Raw genomic sequence first — 20,171 nt, 5'->3', positions numbered from 1 at the left:
TGCTATAATCGGTTTCCGCTAATACTTTGAGGTTTCTTAATTTTCAATCAAATGGCTTTTCCCTTTCAATATTTTGTTCTATGTCTTGTATGCTTTATTCAAGTTCTATATAATATGTGTTAATTAATTTCGATTGATATATGTTCCATAATCGCGTTTTCTTAATTCACGTGTGCTTAACCTGTTTGCTTAATTCAAAATCTGTTTGCTTAATTCACAAATTAGGAACACATATCATATATTAGTATTAATGCGCTTGTTATTGTTACTGTAATCGAAAAGGGATTAGAATCCGCTTAGGGCATGAAAATTATATTAACCAATGATAAGTTAGGAAACCAAACCAGTAGATCGACTTATTTCATAATCACTTTTTATAATCACTTTTTATAATCACATTTTATAATCACTTATTCTTAATCGAATCGAAACCCCTGTATTTTGTTTTCTTATTTGGTTAATTTTCCAAGAGTCCTTACGATACGATACTCGAGGTGTCTTTTCCCGTTTACTATATTTTATTACTCGTTTTTGACCCGTGTGCGACATCGGATCAATCAGATAGTAGGGGCATGTGTAATTAGAAAAATTTATTTGAGGTTAGGTTACCATCAAATCCGAGTTAGAGACGAGGATATTCAGAAGAAGAATTTTAGAACCCGATACGACCATTACAAATATTCGGTGATGCCTTTCGGAGTGTCTAATGCACCAGAGGTGTTCATGAAATATATGAACCATATATTTTCATCCGTACCTTGATCAGTTTGTCTTGGTCTTTATTGACGTCATACATATTTACTCTAAGTCGAATGAGGAGCATGCATAACATTTAAGAGTTGTACTACAAGTACTTAAAGAAAATAAGTTGTTTGTGAAATTGTCAAAGTGTGAGTTATGTCTACCTGAAGTGAGTTTCCTGGGTCATGTGATTTCTGGTGATGGCATTGTAGTGGATCCGTCTAAGGTAGATGCGATACTACTGTGGGAAACTCCTAAATCAGTTACAAAGATCATAAGCTTTTTAGGGTTGGCTGGTTACTATCATAGGTTTTTCGAATTTAGCCATTCCGCTGACTCAATTGACTCAAAAGGGTTTTCAAATTTAGCCCTACGATTGACTCAGTTGACTCGAAAGGGTTAGGCCTATGTTTGGAATAACCATTGTGAAGAAATCTTTAGAGAACTAAAAAAGAAGTTGACTACAACCCCAGTTTTAATTTTACAAAAATCCTTTTGAACCGTCTGTGGTATATTGTGATGCGCCTAAAATGGGTTTAGGAGGTATGTTGATGCATGATGGTAAGGTGGTGGCTAATGCTTCACAACAATTGAAAGTACACGAGAGGAATTAATCCCACTCACGATCTTGAACTAACATCAATGGTATTTATGTTAAAAATCTGGAGACATTATCTTTATGGTTCAAGGTTCGAGGTATATAGTGACCATAAGAGTTTGAAATACTTATTTGATCAAAAGGAGTTAAACATGAGGTAGGGGAGGTGGTTGGAATTTCTGAAGGATTATGACTTTGGTTTAAGTTATCATCCAGGTAAAGCTAACATCATGATTGATGCTTTAAGTCAGAAGTCTATTCATATGTCGACATTGATGGTTAGGGAATTGAAGTTAATTGAACAGATCAGAGATATGAGTATGGTTTGTGAAATGACACCGGAAAGTGTGATACTGGGTATGTTAAAAGCAAACAATGAATTCCTTAATGAGATCAGGGAGAATCAGAAATTGGATGTTAAGCTGGTGGATCTATTTCCTTCAGAGAACGCAAGTGCATATGGTAATTTTAAGGTAGACGAATATGGAGTATTGAGGTTTCGAGGTAGAGTATGTGTGCCTGACAATCTTGGACTGAAGAAATTGATTCTTGAGGAAAGTCATAAGAGTAGTTTGAGTATTCACCCTAGGGATACAAAGATGTATCAGGATCTCAAGAAGATATTTTGGTGGCCAGGAATGAAGCGAGATATAGCACAATTTGTGTACGCGTGTTTGACTTGCCAGAAGTCAAACGTAGAACACTAGAAACCTTAGGGTTCGATGCAACCTTTAGACATTCCAAAGTGGAAATTGGATAGTATTTTCATGGACTTCGTGATAGAGTTACCAAATACTCTTAGAGGGCATGATACTATATGGGTGATTGTCAATAGATTGACGAAATCATCCCACTTCATTCCAATTAACATCAGTTTCTCTTTGCAGAAGTTAACTGAGATTTATATTCGTGTTATAGTGAAGTTGCATGGAGTTCCTTTGAGTAGAGTTTCTGATAGAGTCCCTCGGTTTACATCCAGATTCTGGAAAAGTTTGCAAGATGCTTTGGGTACAAAACTGAAGTTGAGTTTTGCTTACCAGGTTATCTGAGATAACATGAAGACAACACAGAGTAGGCCGAAAATTTATCATGGTGCGAGAAGAAAAGATTTAGAATTCAAGAAAGGTGATCATGTGCTCCTTAGAGTTAATACAAGGATGGGCGTTGGATGTATGTTGAAATCGAAGAAGCTGGCTCCTAAATCTATTGGTCCATATCAGGTTTCTCTGAGAATCTGGGTTGTTTCATATAGAGTGGCATTGCCACCCGATCTTTCGAATTTACATGACGTGTTCCATGTATCACAACTTCATAAGTATATTCGTGATGCATCTCATGTGATTAGGATGGATGAGGTGCAAGTGAGGGACAACCTTACGGTAGAAGCATTACCCCTCAGAAATAAGGATAAAAAATTGAAGAAACTGAGACGCAAATAGATTGCTCTAGAGAAAGTTTTTTTGGGAGGAGTAGCTGGAGGAAATATGACTTGGGAGCTGGAGAGCCGGAAGCGGGAAACATACCCTGAATGTTCTCGTCAGGTAAAAATTTGAGGATGAAAATATTCTAAGTGGGGGGGGGGGGGGGGGGGGGGGAGTTGTAACGCCTTGAAATTTTATTTTATTTTTTCTTAATATAGTTGTGCAAATTGTGTGTGATGTTATGTTGTGTTAAGGGAGCCCCTTGAGTGTAGTACACCAACCTTAAAAATTAGAATTTAAGGTGTTAGGGGTGTGTGAGCAAAAAGGTAGAGTCATGGGGGTGGTGGAAGAAGTAGTGATTGTTACTATTATTTAATTTGGATGATTTATATAAATAATAGTAATAGTTAATATTTAAATATTTATTTTAATTATTATTGTTACAGTGATATATTAAAATAAATATTTGATTTAGATTTATTAAAATAAATATTTAGTTTAGATTTAATAAAATAATAATATTAGAGTTTAAATAAAAATAGAAAATTGGTTGTTATAAGGGAATTTGAAGTGAGAAGAGGGGAAGTTACAAAATATGTGAAAACTTGGAAAAAAGAGAGCTAAGAAGAGAAGTAAAAGCTAGGAGGATCAAGAAAATCACCATTGTTAAGAATCGAAGGTTAACAATCTAAGGTAAAGGGGGTGAAAAACCATTCTTATAAGGATGTATATCCATGAGAGGTAGTGACGGGTCCTTCCCTCTTAGGTTTACTCTTTACCATGTTTTTTATTGAAATTCTTGGTGGTTTGCAATATTTGTATGATTAGATGATTAGATTATGATTTTTATATATAAATCCTTGATTGTTGTATGAATTCGATGTGATGATGCTTGCCGAATTTTCCTATAATGATCATGGAATAAGGGTTTTAGGGATATGAACATGATGAACATATTATGGGAAATTATAAAGTGAAGATGTGTTGGTGTATGGTGAATGAATTATTGATATATGTACATGGTTGATGATGAAAATCCTTGAAAATATTTTGAGGGATATTTATAGGATGGACATTGGGGTTTGGCATGTGTTGGGTTCGTACTATTTTAGTTCTTCCAAACAACATCATTTTAAAAAAAATCCTTTGTACGATTTTAGTCATAACTTTTGACTCGTGTCACGTTTTAAGGTGAGATTTGGTGTGTTGGTTAGCTGAGAGGGAATACTACAATTTTGATTCAGGGGGAAATCATTTTAATGGATTTATCAGAGGGTTACATTATATGGAAGGAAGTGTAAAAATATGATAGATATGAATGAAGTCTGTATCATTAATTTAATCGTTGTGTCACGAATGATTGGTATGTGTGTTAATGATGTTAGTGGTAGTCCAGAAGAGTGGACTACTTATTAGATAAGTGTATTGAGTGACCAATGGTGGACCGTAATGTATTATAATATTTGTGTGTTAGAATGAATCATAACGAAATCCGTATCACTAAATTGTTGTGATTCATGAATCATTTGAATTGTTTGTTCACTTGTGATTTTGATAATCTAGAAGGGTGGATTATGTTGTGCATGTCTATATTTGTATGATCGATTGGGGATCACGACATGAATAATGACAAGTGTGTCAGTTTCATTTTTTGCCATGCGATGCATTCATAAATTGTTGAGTTGGTGGACATAAGTTTAAGTTCGAAGGAAAACGTTAAACTTATCCGGAACTTCAAAGGGGAAGTTCGGTATTCCGAAGGGGGAATCAGGTTTGTATGGTGAACCGTATATAAGTTATTGGTACCATATTCATTGGGTCGAGTTATGGAGTCTCATTTCATTTTCATTATATCGTGTGGTGTTTAATTATGGTAATAACGTGAATTGTGAATGATTGTGGTGCATTACGCATGAATACTATCCTTAGCATATTATGTACCTAATTATATTAATCTATTTATTTTATACCCTAATTTTACCCCTAAGATTCCACCTATCATATCATTTGCATTTCAACCAAGATCACAGGCATGGTATCTTCCTAACCTTCACCTCTTTGGGTTTGCCTTTATGGGTGATCATCAAGCACCCTTTGTATTTTATTTTACCTTTTTGCTTGCTTACATTATAACTTTTCTAACCTTATATAAAATACAAAAATATTTATTGTATCCTTGCATTCTAACGTTGCTAACCTTATTCAAAAATATGTGCTTGCATTCTAACTTTGCTTGCTTGCATCCTTGCAATCAAAGGATTAAGCTTGGTTTCTAAATTAGGGTTTTGATTCCCAAAGTCAAAGTTTGGTCAACAATTAGTCAACAAGAGCTTTTACTTCAAGGAATGACTTATAATCTTAGGTCATATTCATGTCAAGCTTCATTCAACATCATTTGATCAAGAGAAGTTCAAGTTGGTGCATGATTTCAAAATTAATTCAAGTATGGTTCATGTGTTTATTTCCATGCCATCTCCATCAAATTTTATAGAAATTATCAAGGTTTTTTTAAAGGGACAATCAAGTTTCCTTCGTTTGGTATTCAAGTGTTCATCATTTGGCCTTTGGATGCAATAAACGACAAGAAATCACAAGTTGGTGCATGTTTAGTTGACCTAAAATCAAGTATGGCATGTAACTTGGTCCAAACACCATAACTCTCTCATTTCTTAACATTTTTGGAAACTAATTTGAGCCAAATGTCACATTTGAACTCCTCTACAACTTTTCTTCAAGGGTGAAACATCAATTTTGCCTTTAAGTCCGTCAATTTTGGAATTTTACAAGATGCCCTTGTGTGCACAAAAGTAGGCCCAAGATCTGGTCGACCTAATGTCTGGCCTAGAATTTCAGGTCACGACCCCAACTTTCCACCCATGCCATTTTTAATTCAAGCATCCTTTTGATTTGATTCTTTTTGCATTTGATTCTTCACCATGAGCAAATCATTTGGCACAAAGAATATCTCAAAACGCACGAGTGAATCTCATTTGGCCAAAGCTCAAACATGGCACCATGGGCTTTGCTTCTTGCGCAACTTCCAGGTCACGAATTTCATGCTATTTTTAATCTGGGACCACCTGCACATATGTAACTCATTTGAGGACCTAGAACGCATATGACCAAACACAAAACGATCGGTTTCAAGTTCTAATTCATGCATTTCACCATCACTCTCACACCCTTGGAAAATTATGAAAGCTCTAACCTAATTCACACAAATTTTCCTCCATTTCACATGTATCATGATCTCATTTCATTTCCTGTAAATAGAGGAAGCATTTTCCTTTATTTCCAAGCTTTGATAGCCAAAGAAACCCTGAAACCATTTGAACTTGATACCTCAAAAAACCAGTTAACCATTTTCTTGATTCAAGCTCTTTTTGCTTCGAATATTTTCCCAAAATCACTCACCGACACCTTCGGAAGCTGATTAAATCATTGTCGTGGCTTGAAATTCCTTGGAATCAGACTTCCAAATCCACCATTATTGACGTCTGAAGCTTCAATAGGAAAGGTAGATACGAATAAAATTTCTGAGCAAACAAGTTACAATGTGTTCGTCTTGATTCACTGATCAAAAGCCCCCAACTACCTCGAATTCATTCTTCGTATTCATAATTTAGTTTTACTTTGAAGAACTAGGGTTCTTCGTGTTCTTGAGAAAAATCTCTTTTCTCATAGCCAATCAATGGCTCTGATGAAAAGAGACATGAACAATGAAATGTTAGGCACTTGAATCCATACTTAATTCTGGCTAAAAACACGAGTTCATGAAGCTTGCAAAATCAACTCAAGGTTGAAGATGAAGCTGATACGCGCATTTTCAAAAACTAGTCGTTGGCGCCATTATTCAAATATTTTCCTTTTTTTATTTATTTTCTTTCCTTTTTCTTTTTACTTTCTAATTTAATTTTTAATGATTTGTAATTCATTTTGATCCAAAAATTTTACAACAAAGTAAAAATATTGTGCATCTCATATATTTTTTGCATAATTTTTAAAATCATTTTTGCATTTAATTGATATTTTCCTTTATTTTTCATTTTATTTTCATTTTCCATTTTATTTTTGATCATTTTCAAACATTTTTGCATCCAACTTTTGGATGAATTTATGCTAAAGAGAACTGAAAGAGTAGTAATGAAAAGGAGAAATAACATAACAGATATAAAGATGTTGTTAGAGAAGAAGTTGCGAAGGTTAGATCCACCTTTGGTTCCTCTAGAAGAGTATGCCATTCATGTTAGACCCCGGAACATATAAACTCAATGTTTTTTCTTAAGTGTTTATTTGCTGTTGAAAAATAGAGTAAATTATATTCATAGAGGATTTAGAAACACATAAGATTATGAAATTAAATTCAATGTGAAGTAGAAATGGTAAAAGTAATATGGTATTCATTACTAATAAATTGGAAATTGTAAAGTCTCATGGCCAAAGCATTAAAACTTGCTAGTACTTCTGGAGTAACACGGATCACATAAAGAAAAGAAGGAATTGAGACTGAAATTTGAATTGGCTTATGAATTTTTCATGGAGGATGTTGATTTTGCACTAGGAAATTATTGAAATGTTGTAATTTCAATGATAAAACATTGGTTTTTCTGTAAATTTGCATTGAGCATTAAGAGTTTAGAAGACGTCGAGGAAGAAGATAATGCAAGCAAAATTAGGAAAGAAGATGAAGAACCTTAATCAAAACCCATAACAAAATTTAGTGACAAAAATTGGTCTAAGCCATGTGGCATTCCACGTCAATGTCACATGGTCTTATGGACTTGTCTAACAGAATGGACGGAAATGACTAAAGTGATACGTTTTGAAAAGTTGAGGGATTAAAATGGTCTTTTTAAAATTTAAGGGACCTAACTGGACCCGAGTACAAGATAAGGGTTGAAAAAGGGTATTTAGCCTTTATTTTAATTTTAAATTTATGTAACTTTATTTTATATTTATATCGTCTTGTGTTATAATTGGGAGTTATTTATTTTAAATATATTATGTACTTCATGCAGCAAACTAAGGACATTTGACTAATTAATAACTTGATTATAATATGAACTTAACAAAACAATAAACATACTTAATTATACTTGCGTGTAGCATCCATACAATTTTTGCGGCTATGATCGATTATGAGACAAATCTCACATTTTCTTTTATGTTTCTCCACATTATCTATTTCGGTTCTAATGCGGGTAGTGTTTAGGTGTCCTTTCTTTTTCTTTCGCATGAACTAATTCTGGAAAAAAAAGTATATCCTTCATATTTAGTCTAATTTTCTTCATGGGAAACACCTGGGAAGTTTTCTTTGTAGACTTTAAAGACGTTAACAACATTGTACACATCGGATATGTGCATAGAGAAATCCTAGTGTATACTAAAACATGAAGCAATAACATGTGAGCAAGGGAAATGTAAATCTTGAAATTTCCCACTGTCACACCACCATTTATAGAGGTTTGTGTTTAAATTACTTATTGGTCGGCCCTAATTATGATCCAAAGTATCATGGATCATGAAATAGAATCTTTGATGGTAAAATTGCAGATCATTGTGAGTGTTAAACTTAAGCATTTCCTCACCAATCCCTTTATTGCAATTATCTAATGTAATTGGCCTGAAGCCAACATTTGTGTCCAATCATGTCCCCAATTCCAAGATAATGCACCCAACCTAGAGTATGTTGATTTTACCAATGTTGTAATAAGTAGGTTAAGAGTATACTTACGCACCGAGTTTATTGACCCTACAAGGTTGGTTGTCATGTAGCTCCATCAATGACCTTTGTCATATGCTAGACCCCACTTTTCTCTTGGAATATTGCCTATCCATCTTAAAGCACGTATGTTTGCTTGACAAATTTACTTGTCGTATATTTGAATGTAAGCTCATTCAACACATATCATGTATAGGCAACATAAAATAGTAGAAAGCTAATAAATTAAGTTGTAGTAGTTAGGATAAACAAATATTATTTGTTACCCATGTTACCAATTTTTTTACGAAGTTCTTTGTCTTTGATCTCACGCATGAAGTTTTGTGCAATGTGTCTAATATAGTACACATGTGAAAATGAAGGATGTTGTCAACTATTTTCAGGTTATTATAAGCATTCTTTATAGATTCATGTCTATCACATATCAAACATAGGTTGGGTTGGGAAGTGACACACGTTCTCAAATTTTTCAGAAACAAATGCCAAGCACCTCCTGTCTCGCCTTCTATCAATGTTAAGGCTATTGGAAAAATGTTATCATTCTTATCTTGTGAAACATCTAGTAACAGCATCTCTCGGTACTTTACATACACTCATGTCCCATCAATTTGAACAATGATTTCTAATTATGTAAAATCAATGATACATGACTAGAAACCCCAAAATAAATGATGGAAGATTCTAGAACCACCTATTTGTGTTCCCTCAACCGTCAGTGCATAAAGTAACTGTAATTCAGTTATAGTACCATGATGAAATGTTTTCATAGCCAACAACCATTATGGTGTGTCATTGTATGAGGTTTCTCAGTTTTTATAGACTGATTTGAATGCCTTATTATTTGAAATCCATTCTTTTTGTAAGAGGTCGTGTATTTGAATTTCTCACAAAGGTAACTGATTATTAGATTCACTTTAATTCACACGTTGTTACTAACTAATTGTATAATTTTATGACATATCATGTTTGAGTAAATCTTTCAACGATATTGGAACATTAAGGATGACATGCAAGTGTGAGGTTTTGATCTATGTGCTTACAAGTATTGAACTAGTGATGCTGATGTTAATGACCTTCTTCGTGTTTTTTATGACAACATTAATGCTTATTAAAGTCAGTGATGATATATTTCCAACTTTTTGATGATGGTGATTAAATTGAAGATATCTCAAGCCTCATCAAGTAGAATATTCAAGGTTCCAATGAAGTTCTTATATGACTGGTGTATCTAGAAAAAGAATTTGAAAGCTTTAGAGTTGTGAAAGAGAGGAATTATGAAAGTTTTCCTGGTCGAGTCTGTCTAAGTGTCCAGAGTCTTATGAAGGTAGGAGAGTAACTCCTAATATACTTAGTAAACACACACAACACCTAATTTTTTTTAAGGACTATCTTTATTTGATAGAATCACCTAAAAATGTTTTTAGAGCCTAACTAGTTGAATAGAGGAGTGTCTGATTGATTTGAATATTTTTTCCAACTAAATAATCAAACCTAATAACCTAATCAATTATTTTCAATAAGTTAAGTTTAAATTCGATTTTTTCAGTCTCTTAATGACTGGTAATGGCTAAATATCAAAACCTTCAACTTGTGACTTGAACAGTCGATTATTAGTGGTCAATAATCAATTAGCCTAATCAATTGTGGCATTGATTCAGCCCATGGATTATATCATTTTTTTAGCCTCATTTTCTCCCATATAAAGGAGGTCTCTCTTCATTTGAAATCATGCCATAATATGTAGTTTTCCTATTTCTTAACATTTTATTACTCTCATCCTTTCTCTTTTACATTTTTTCTTCACCAAATTTGCCTTGGTGCCTTGTGAGTGAAAACTACTTGTGAGGAAAGTATTTTATTGGTGTTGTAACAATGTTTATTTCAAGAGTTCGATTCTCTTGAAGGTTTGTGTTTGATTTTTAAGATAAATTAGTGAAAATATCAGTTAGACTCTAGAACTTAGTCGATAAAAGTTTTGTTTGGTTATTGAGATTAGTTGGTAAAATATCTACTTGGTTCGTGAACTTAGCATGTGCAAAAGATCATGTTTGGTTGGGGGGATAAGTCAATGTAAACTCTCCTGATTCACTTGTAACAAAGGTTCGTAGGCATAACCTATAAAAGCTCAAGATTATTCTTAAAATTCTCAAGAAGCTCTCTTGGGACAAGAATATGTCAATGCTCATCCAAACCTGTATAAATCTCGATGTCGTCTTTCTAACCATATCTCTTTAATTTCTATCATTTACTTTATCATTTCAAATTGCTCATGTTAATTTTCTCTATGTATATTTACTAACAAAAGTTGGTGTTTTTAATCAAGAAAAAATTTAAAATAATCACGAATTTTAAATACTACAATCCTCCCCCCCCCCCCTCCCCCCTTGTGCATGAAGTCACTTGTCCAACAGGTGGAATCAAAGCCTAACATCTATTAAAGACTAACCAAATAAGGAGGAAATGACTTCGGGCTATTCACTAAACAAACCCACATCCTTTAATGGAGAAGGGTATATTTTGTGAAAAAAGAAGATGAAGTTCTTCATCGAAGGGATGTATCATGGTATTTGGAAGATTATGAAGGAATGTCCATTTGTTCCTACATACTAAGTTGATGATGATATAGTGAACAAACATGAAAAGGATTGGACCAAATGGGACAAAAAAATGTGCAACACAGTTGAAGGAGAAAAAATCATCACTACCGCTCTCGATCTTTATGAGTTTTTATGAGTTTCTCACTTCAAGACTACAAAAGAAATGTGGGGCATCCTCCAAATTACCCATGAAGGAACTAGTGAGGTAAAAATGGAAAGGTTAGGCGCATTAATTCATGAGTATGAACTCTTCATAATGAAACCTAAAGAGAACATAAATTAAATGCAAACATGGTTTACCCATTGTCATACCCCAAAATTCACCCTACCCCGAAACAACTTTCATCAGATCTATGATCATATTACACATACATTTATTCATTGCTCCATCACCATAATTATATTAATATTCATAACCAAAGGCATATTGCATAGGCTCAAGGCATGAATTTAAAAAAAAAAATAGGGAAATCGATTTACCCAATTATGTAAATCGATTTCCACTGCGCAGACACAAAAAATAAGCTTTTTTTTTGCACAAAGGATATTTGGTTCCCCCCACTTACCCACTTGCTTTCCCTATAAATAGATTCATTATTCCCCCTCATTTTTCATGCTTTCTAGCCCCCCAAAATTCTGAAAAAATATCATCCAACCCCTCTTCTCCAAACCTAAATCAAAACAAAAAAAAACTTTCTCTCCCAAAAGTCACCACCACCAACTTTTTTCCATTTTCATATTCTTTTCCTCAAAATTTCTCACTCTCTAACACTCATAACTCAACCCCTTTACTAATATTTCATCACAAATATTTTCATCCCAAACTCATTGCTTCACATTCAAGCTCAACATCATTTCTACCTAGTTTTTCTCACATTTCGTGGGTAATGATTTTAACTTAAACTTTTTAACTTTTTGGTTCTTTTTTTGATTAAAAATGGTTGTTTGTTCTTGGTTGGTCTTTTGAGATGATTTAGATTCAAGCTTGCAAAAATGATTGACTTTGGTTTACTCATTTTTTTTTGAGATTTTTTACTCTTACTATCTTTTTTGTTCACCTTTTTGTGGTTGCTTTGTATGTGTTATCATTTTCTTTTATTATGGACTTGTTGTTGTATTTGTTTGGATGATGAGGTCTATTAGATCATGACTATGGTTGTTTAGAGTTGATTAAATTTTCAATGTTTCAAACCTATTAATGGTTGATCAATAGATCATTCATGATACTTTGAGGCATTGATATATTGCCTCTATTTTAACCATATTTGGGTTATTTGATGCATAGATGAAACCATGTCTTTATATTAACTTGCTAATCCATTTGTTTATTGTTACTAACTACTAATTACTAACTCCTAATATTTATATTATTGCATTTTAATTCCTTGCAATTTATGTTCATTTTATTTCATTTACTTTATGTTTATGTTCACTAACTACTAACTTCTAACATTTATATTATTACACTTTATTTTTTTTGCAATTTATTTTATTGTTCACTTTATTTCAAGTATTTTATGTTTATGTTTATTGTTATCTAACTATATCATTTACATTATGCTAATTTATTTACTACCTTATTATCTTGTTAAATGAAAGAGGAATAAAAACAAAAGAAAGAGACCAAATCACTTTTTTTTAAAATATTAATAAATGGATATAAGGTTGCATAACTTTCTTTGTTACAAATCTATTGTTAGTTGATTTTTTTAATCATCTTCAATACTTTGCATCAATGATAAGCTATCCCTTAATGTGTCATATTTTAAGTCTTTTTGACCTAGGAAAATAGTCTTAAAAAATATTCATTTTTGTACATGTTACTAACCACTAATTATACTCCATTAATTTTGTTTATCATTAACCTTTGTTGTTGTGATTTTGGTATTATTGACTTATTATTTGTTTTATATCATTTATATTCACTAACCATTATTATTGTGATATTGTTTCTTTATCTTGTAATTTACTTTTATGTCATTACCTTGTAATTTACATTAAAGTACTCATCATCATCATTGTACAAATTCATCATGCATATTTATTTACTTGTTATTTATTTTATTGTCATCAAACATTAAAAACAACAAAAACATGATAAAATGATAAGACAAAAATATTCACTCCACTCTTAATCAACTTGGACTTAGAGGATTTCATTTTAGGACCCTTGCTTGGAGACCTTTTCCTTATCTTTGTGATACTTTGTAAATGTTGGATTTTATTTGTAACTTACATTCATGTTGTAAGAATGGCATCATAGCACCACCTTAGGGGGACATGTTTGTAAGACCATTATCTTTTGTTTAGATTAGGTCACTTTTGCACACAAAAGGCTTTCTCTTGGGTTACCTTATAATGAGACCCTTTAATTTCTTGTTGGTTACTTTGCATTCATGTTTCATAAGCCAAATTTCATAATCAAAATAAAATAAACCCTTGATTCAACGTCAAGTGGCATTTTCTTAGTCAAATTCAAAAATACTTAATAATTACGATTATTATTATGTGCCACGAGCCATAAGTGGTGGAGAATGAGTGAGAATGAAACATTCATACCCTTACTCTGATTATTTTGGACGCAAGACGCTTGGCTTGTTGTCTGGAATAATCACCTCCGCCCATAGACTTTAGTACAATATAATCACAAACACTCATTCATAAAACCCTTATTCAAGGTAAAAATAATACAATTCATCAAACTCATTTTTGTTCCTTAGGGAATCATCCCGAAAACCCTTTTTTCAAAGGTAAAATCAACCAACACACAAACATTTTTTACTCCGAACTACGGAGCTCTAATTCATCATCCCCGAATGAGTGATACGTAGGCACAAGGGCCCCAATCCTTGGCGAGCACTATAATAACAAAAACACCCCCTTTTTTCACACATTCTTTTGAAAGTAAAACAATGATAGATAAATCTCATGTATGTAAAATAACCCAAATGGTTCCCATGGAGTACCATGGATGTAAGGGGTGCTAATACCTTCCCCTTACGTAACCGACTTCCAAACTCAAATCTCGGTTGCGAGACCGATTCCTTATTCTCTTTTAGCGCTTCCCGTGCGCGTCTCCTTTCCGAGGGTTTTATCGACTATTTCCCCCCTCCTCTCCGATAGAGGTAAACTAAATAAAATTCGGTGGCAACTCTTCTGACTTTGTCTGTCTTTGGAATCTCTTTAGTCCCGATTTCGTTATCGTAAAATCCCGGTAGCGACACCCATATTGTGAGTCATATGAGAACTCTAGGAAAAAATTTCAAATGATGAGTTGGTTGTCAAAATTGTTAGATGCCTAAATCATATTTGACAATGAAAATTCACCGCAATTTGAAAATCTAGATATTTAGTAACCATGACATGCATACTTTTTTTGGTAAATTACAGGAACATAAGATGAAGCTGAATGGACTTGCTGATGACAAAGAAGGTGACAGAAAAAGAGGAAAAGTATTGCACTAAAAGCTACTAAGATCAAAGATATGGAACCAAAATATGAATATTGTAAAGCAAAATTAATAAGAGATTAATTGTTATGCACTGTCAGTGTAAAAAGTTTTACATTGTCAATGCATCACAATCATCCATTTGTATTACTTTTAAAATGGTTAAAATAAAAGTCAAACATTTTAAATAAATCAATGGTTGTGATTAACTGACAGTTTAAAAAATCCTTACACTGTCAGTGTATATCAATTAAATTCAATTAATAAATACATGAAACTCATGTTTCAAAAATTCAAGTATTTCCTAAGGCACGAAAAACAAATTTCAAATTTCTAGAAGCAAAATGAAGAAATATCCTCTTTTGTTCTCACATGCCACCAATGTAGAAAAGAAGGGAAAATGAGACCAAACTTCCCTCAAAACCAGAGAAGATCCAAGAAATCGTGAAAAAAAAGTTAAGAGAACCTACATATCTTGGGATGACAATGATGTGGAATCCTCTGATAAGGAAGAATCAAACATGTGTCTCATGGAAAATCAGGAATAAGATGGGGTAACCTCTTATTTTTCTTATCAAGACTTGTTTCACGTGTGTAAAAAGCTAACTAAATAAACAAGTAAATTAGAACAAATTGCCCTTATCTCCAAAGATATTATTTCTTCACTCTAATTGAAAAATAAAAACCTATTGCAAGAAATAAAAAGTCTTAAAGAAAGACAAGATAATCTAATTCAAAACTTTTCATCTTCTGACAAATTCTTAGATGAATCTATCAAGTGTGATCAATGTGATATTTTAAAAAATAAATTTGATTATCTTCAAAACACGCTTGATAAATTCACTAAAGTAAGAGACAACTTAAATATTTTGTTAGGTAACCAAAGGGTGTCTTACAATAAGGTTGATCTTGGTTATAAACCTAAGAATACCATTAAAAGCTTTAGAAATATTTGAAATACCAAACCAACATCTAAAGGCAAAAACCTAAAATGTAATTACTGTAATAAAGATGATCATATTGTTATGTTTTGTTTTATTAAAAAGATTCATAAAATCAACCAAGGATATCCTCCCTCGCATTTTAATAAAGATCATTATTAATGTAAAATGATAAATATTCCTTATCATAATATGCATTTCACCAACATCAAAGGATACAAAAAGATTTGGGTACCAAAGGTCAAAGAGTCAAACTTTTATACATATATGCTTGACAACTTGAATTCAAAAGATCATATCGACATTGACTCTTCAAGTCATATAACTGAATAAGTAAATATGCTCTCTTATTTCACTCTTATGAGAAGAGAAGTTTCTTCACATAATAATAACAAGGAAGAATTGGTGAATATGTAAGATCCCTAATCTTACCTTTGAGTTGTTCTAATTGATTAAGGTTTTATATCACAAGTTACTTAGTATTAAGTAACTTGTATAACAAAGCTAATATAGTATGTTTAATTCTTCTCCATGCATGGTCATTAAAAACCTTTAAATAAAATATTCTTACTCTTTTAAAACTTCTTTTCAAAAAGACCATGACTATAGAAGAACTCATACATATTACCTTTGTGAACTAACCCTTAGTATGTAAAAGCAGAGGTTATTGATTGTGTCGATATCTTGGAAAAGATAACTCTAGAGGATGAAGATAATGATCAAGAAGTAGAACATGAACAAGACAAAGTTCAAGATTAGGTTATAAGTGAAGAAAATCTTGTAGATCATCAAGATCTTCCGAAGGAATGAAGGAAGGCCTAAGACCATCCTATTTAGAATTTAATTGATGATATCTCTAAGGGAGTTATTACTCAATACTCCCTTAATAAGGTATTCAAATTTGTGGCTTTTATTTCACAAATTGAGCCAAAGGGAAATGAAAAAGCTATCATCAATGAACATTGGTCTCTTGTCATGCAAGAAGAGTTAAATAAATTTGAACAAAACTACATTTAGGAACTTGTTCCCAAAGCTTCAGCTAATCAAGTTATTGGTACTCAGAGGGTCTTTTGCAACAAGTTTAATGGTTTTGTAAATGATTTAAGAAATAAAACATGTCTCATTGCGAAAGGTTACAATCAACAAAAAGGCATAAATTTCAATGAAAATTATGCTCATGTAGCTCGATTAGGATCCATAATAATGCTTCTAGTTTTCTCATGCATTATATTTTCTTAAACTCTTATAAATGGATTTAAAGAGTGTGTTCTTGAAGAGTTACATCTAGAAGGAAGTGCATGTTCATCATCATCCTCTCGATTTTATGAATGATTTCTTACTTTTATTTTAAAAATGAAAAAGATTCTATTTAATTTGAAACATACTTCTAGAGCTTGGTTAGATAGTCTGGACATTTTTCTTCTTGAAAAAAAGTTTCTAATAATGAAGGATGATATAACCCTTTTTCAAACCGAGCATGTTTTGTTCTTTTGCATGTTTCTTTTTTGATTCGGTGCTACTAGCAAATCCTTTTGCAAGGAAGTTTCTAATATGATGCAAATCAAATTAAAAAGATGGGAGATCTTCAATATTATCTTGGGTTACAAATTCATATATCATAGGAAGGATTCCTTAAACAATTTCACCTAATAAATGTATAAATAAATCTAAAGCTCTACACTAACAAAGATGAAAATGTAATGTTTTGCAACTTTAAAGGATTCTTCCTTGAAAATTCAATGAAGTTATGGATAACATGTGTATACCTTGGATATACAAGAATAAGTGGTTACATGGTGGAGTTCATAAATCAAGTGTTTTCTTTATCAAGACACTAATGGTGTTTTTCAATGAATGTGGTCAAAGTACTGATGGATGTGTTCAAGGTGTTGACATTGATGGTATCATTCAACGGTTGTGAACATGGAACCTCTTAGAAGATTGACGTGGTAAATTTGTAATGAATTTATAAGTCTTATATTTTGACCAACTCACATATCAAACGCTTCATAGAGAATGAAATTTGATGGTGGTTTGTAGTTCCCTCAAAAGGGGGCGGGGTTTCTTAAGTTTTCTTGATGTTTTGAGGTAGTTACCTCCAAAAATTACCTACAGTTTGATCTCAAATATGGATGCTACCATTTGTGCGGAGAAGTATGATCTTATGTCCTGCTTACTTGTGCCTCAATATGGACTATTCGTGTTCATCAATTTATCATATAACTATTTCCTTTTACTTGAGAAATCATGTGGTCTATGTGCTTGCGCTTTTTTATCGCATATTTTCCCCCGCCTTTTTATTATGCCAAATGAGGAGTATACTCTTAGAGAGGAGTAGAGAATACTCTCTACTCATATGTGTGGGAGTTTAACCACTTAAAACTTTATCACTGTGTTTTTCTCTTTTCCAACATTCTTAAGAGATGTGTTGTCATCATCAAAAATGGGGGATAATAAGGATATGTGTGCTTGTGGGTATGGAGCTAATGATCATGATGTTGGTGATCTTCTTGGTATTTTGATGACGAAAATGTTGATGCTTGTTGAAGTTAGTAGTGATATATTTCCAAATCATTCAAGATGGAAATTAAATTAAATATATCTCAAACCTCATCAAGTAGAAGATTCAATGTTTCAGTGAAGTGCTTATATGACTGGTGTATCTAGAAAAGGAACTTGAAAGCTTTAGAGTTGTGAAAGAGATGAAGTATGAAAGCTTGTCTGATCGTGTCTGTCTAAGTGACTAGAGTCTTATGAAATTAGGAGAGTAGCTCCTAATATACTAAAGAAACTCAGCCACACGTCTAAAATGTTTTTAATGTCTCTCTTTATTTGACAAAATCACCTAAAAATGTTTTTAGGGACGAGCTAGTTGATTAGAGGAGTATCTGATTGATTAGAAGACTTTTCCAACTAAATAATTGATTAGACCTAATGACCTAATAAAATATTTTCACTAAGTTGACTCTAAAATCGATTGAGACAGTATCTTAATAATTGGTAATGGCTAAATATCAAAACCATACGTTTGTGGATTTAACAATTGATTACTAGAGGTGCATAATCGATTAGCCTAATTAATTATGGCATTGATTCAACCCATGAATTGTTTCCTTTTAGCCTCATTTTCTCCTATATAAAGGAGGCCTTTTCTCATTTAAAATCACACAAAAATTCAGAGTTATCCTATTTCTTACATTTTATTAATCTCCTCTCTCTTTTATATTTTCTATTCACCAAAGTTGCCTTAGTGCCTTGTGAGTGAAATCTACTTGTGAGGAAATTATTGTATTGGTGTCGTGCCATTGTTTATTTCAAGAGTGTGATTCTCTTGAATGTTTGTATTTGGTTCTTGAGATAAACTAGTGAAAGTATCTATTTAGTTCTAGAAATTAGCCGGTAAAAGTTCTGTTTGTTTAATGAGATTAGCCGGTAAAATCTCTACTTGGTTCGTAAGCTCATCTTGTGCAAAAGCTCGTGTTTGGTTAGGGGGGATAATCTAGTGTAAAATCTCTCGACTTTTTTGTAACGAAGGTTTGAGGGCATAACCTATAAAAACTCAAGATTATTCTTAAAACTCTCAAGAAGATCTCTTGGGGATATGAGTATGCAAACGTTTTGCCAAACCTGTATAAATCTCGGTGTCATCTCACTAACCCTATCTCTTTAAATTATGTCATTTACTTTATTAATTCAAATTATTTATGTTGCTTTTCTCTCTTCCTCTTTACTAACACAGGTGTTTTTAAGTAAGAAACTATTTAAACTAATAAAAAAAAATTAAATATCACAATTCTCCCCCTTCTTGTACTTGAAGTCACTTGTCAAACACGAGGTCCACTCCCTCTTCTTGTTCTTGAACTCACTTGTTCAAAATGAGGTTCACTTATAATTCCAATCACCCATTTAGAATTTTTCTTTCTTAGAGATGGCGTACATTTGAACCCACAATATGAGTTAACACATTTAATCACATACCTTTCGTTATCTGCTTTATCATCCTAATAATCAAGATATTGTTCGATGTGATATTATTAAATTACAAGCAACATGCTTATTTGTTCTTAAACTCCAATCCCACCTCTAAACCACATATACTTTTTGTCATGGGAAACTTCTAAAAGAGGTTCAAGATCCAATAACCTCCACGGGCGATTATCGCATATGAACTAGTGGGTTGTACACACTCATTGGTGAGGGTTTTAGAAGGTGTGTGGTCTCGTTGACCGTGTCCTCTCCTTCATCGTTATTTAACCAAAGAAATCCACGTATATGACTTCATCATCTCTACTACCTTCAGTGACATCTTCTGCTAGAATAATTGGTATATTATACTGTGATGGTTCTTGTTGACTCAGCTGGTGTTGTATCGTAAATGAAGTCAGTGAAGATATAAGTTGGATGTATTGTTGGCTCATTTGATATAGGTATGGTTGAGACCACCATGTGGGATAAACTAGTTGCGGTGAATGTACATCTTTGTCAAAATGAACATACAACACAATAATTGTTGGAGGATTTTTTCACTATGAAGCATTGAACATTGTGAGACTTCTTTTCTAGAGCAACACCTTTGTGAGAGACATGCCACATATTCATCTAAAACCTTAAGGTGATAGGTGGGTGGATTCTCTCACTTATAAATGCTTAAGTCTCCACATTTTCAACCAATGTGAGACTATTACCCACACTACTCACACTT

General features: G+C 32.8%; 1 protein-coding gene across 1 annotated transcript; it reads left to right on the top strand.

The window, feature by feature from the left end:
- Nucleotides 1–2,394: 2,394 nt before the first annotated feature.
- On the top strand, nucleotides 2,395–2,778 carry LOC127104548 (uncharacterized). The gene has a single exon (XM_051041734.1). The coding sequence runs from the start codon at nucleotides 2,395–2,397 to the stop codon at nucleotides 2,776–2,778; it is 384 nt and encodes a 127-aa protein (XP_050897691.1).
- Nucleotides 2,779–20,171: the final 17,393 nt, after the last annotated feature.

Source organism: Lathyrus oleraceus, chromosome 7 (genome assembly GCF_024323335.1).
Source record: "Lathyrus oleraceus cultivar Zhongwan6 chromosome 7, CAAS_Psat_ZW6_1.0, whole genome shotgun sequence".
Classification (NCBI taxonomy): Eukaryota; Viridiplantae; Streptophyta; class Magnoliopsida; order Fabales; family Fabaceae; genus Lathyrus; species Lathyrus oleraceus.
The sequence above is the reverse complement of the archived record's forward strand: the minus strand, read 5'-3'. Positions and strand labels throughout refer to the sequence as shown.

Bases quoted from the DNA above. Each gene is read 5' to 3' on its own strand.
- LOC127104548 (XM_051041734.1), top strand. From the start codon at position 2,395: ATGAAGACAACACAGAGTAGGCCGAAAATTTATCATGGTGCGAGAAGA.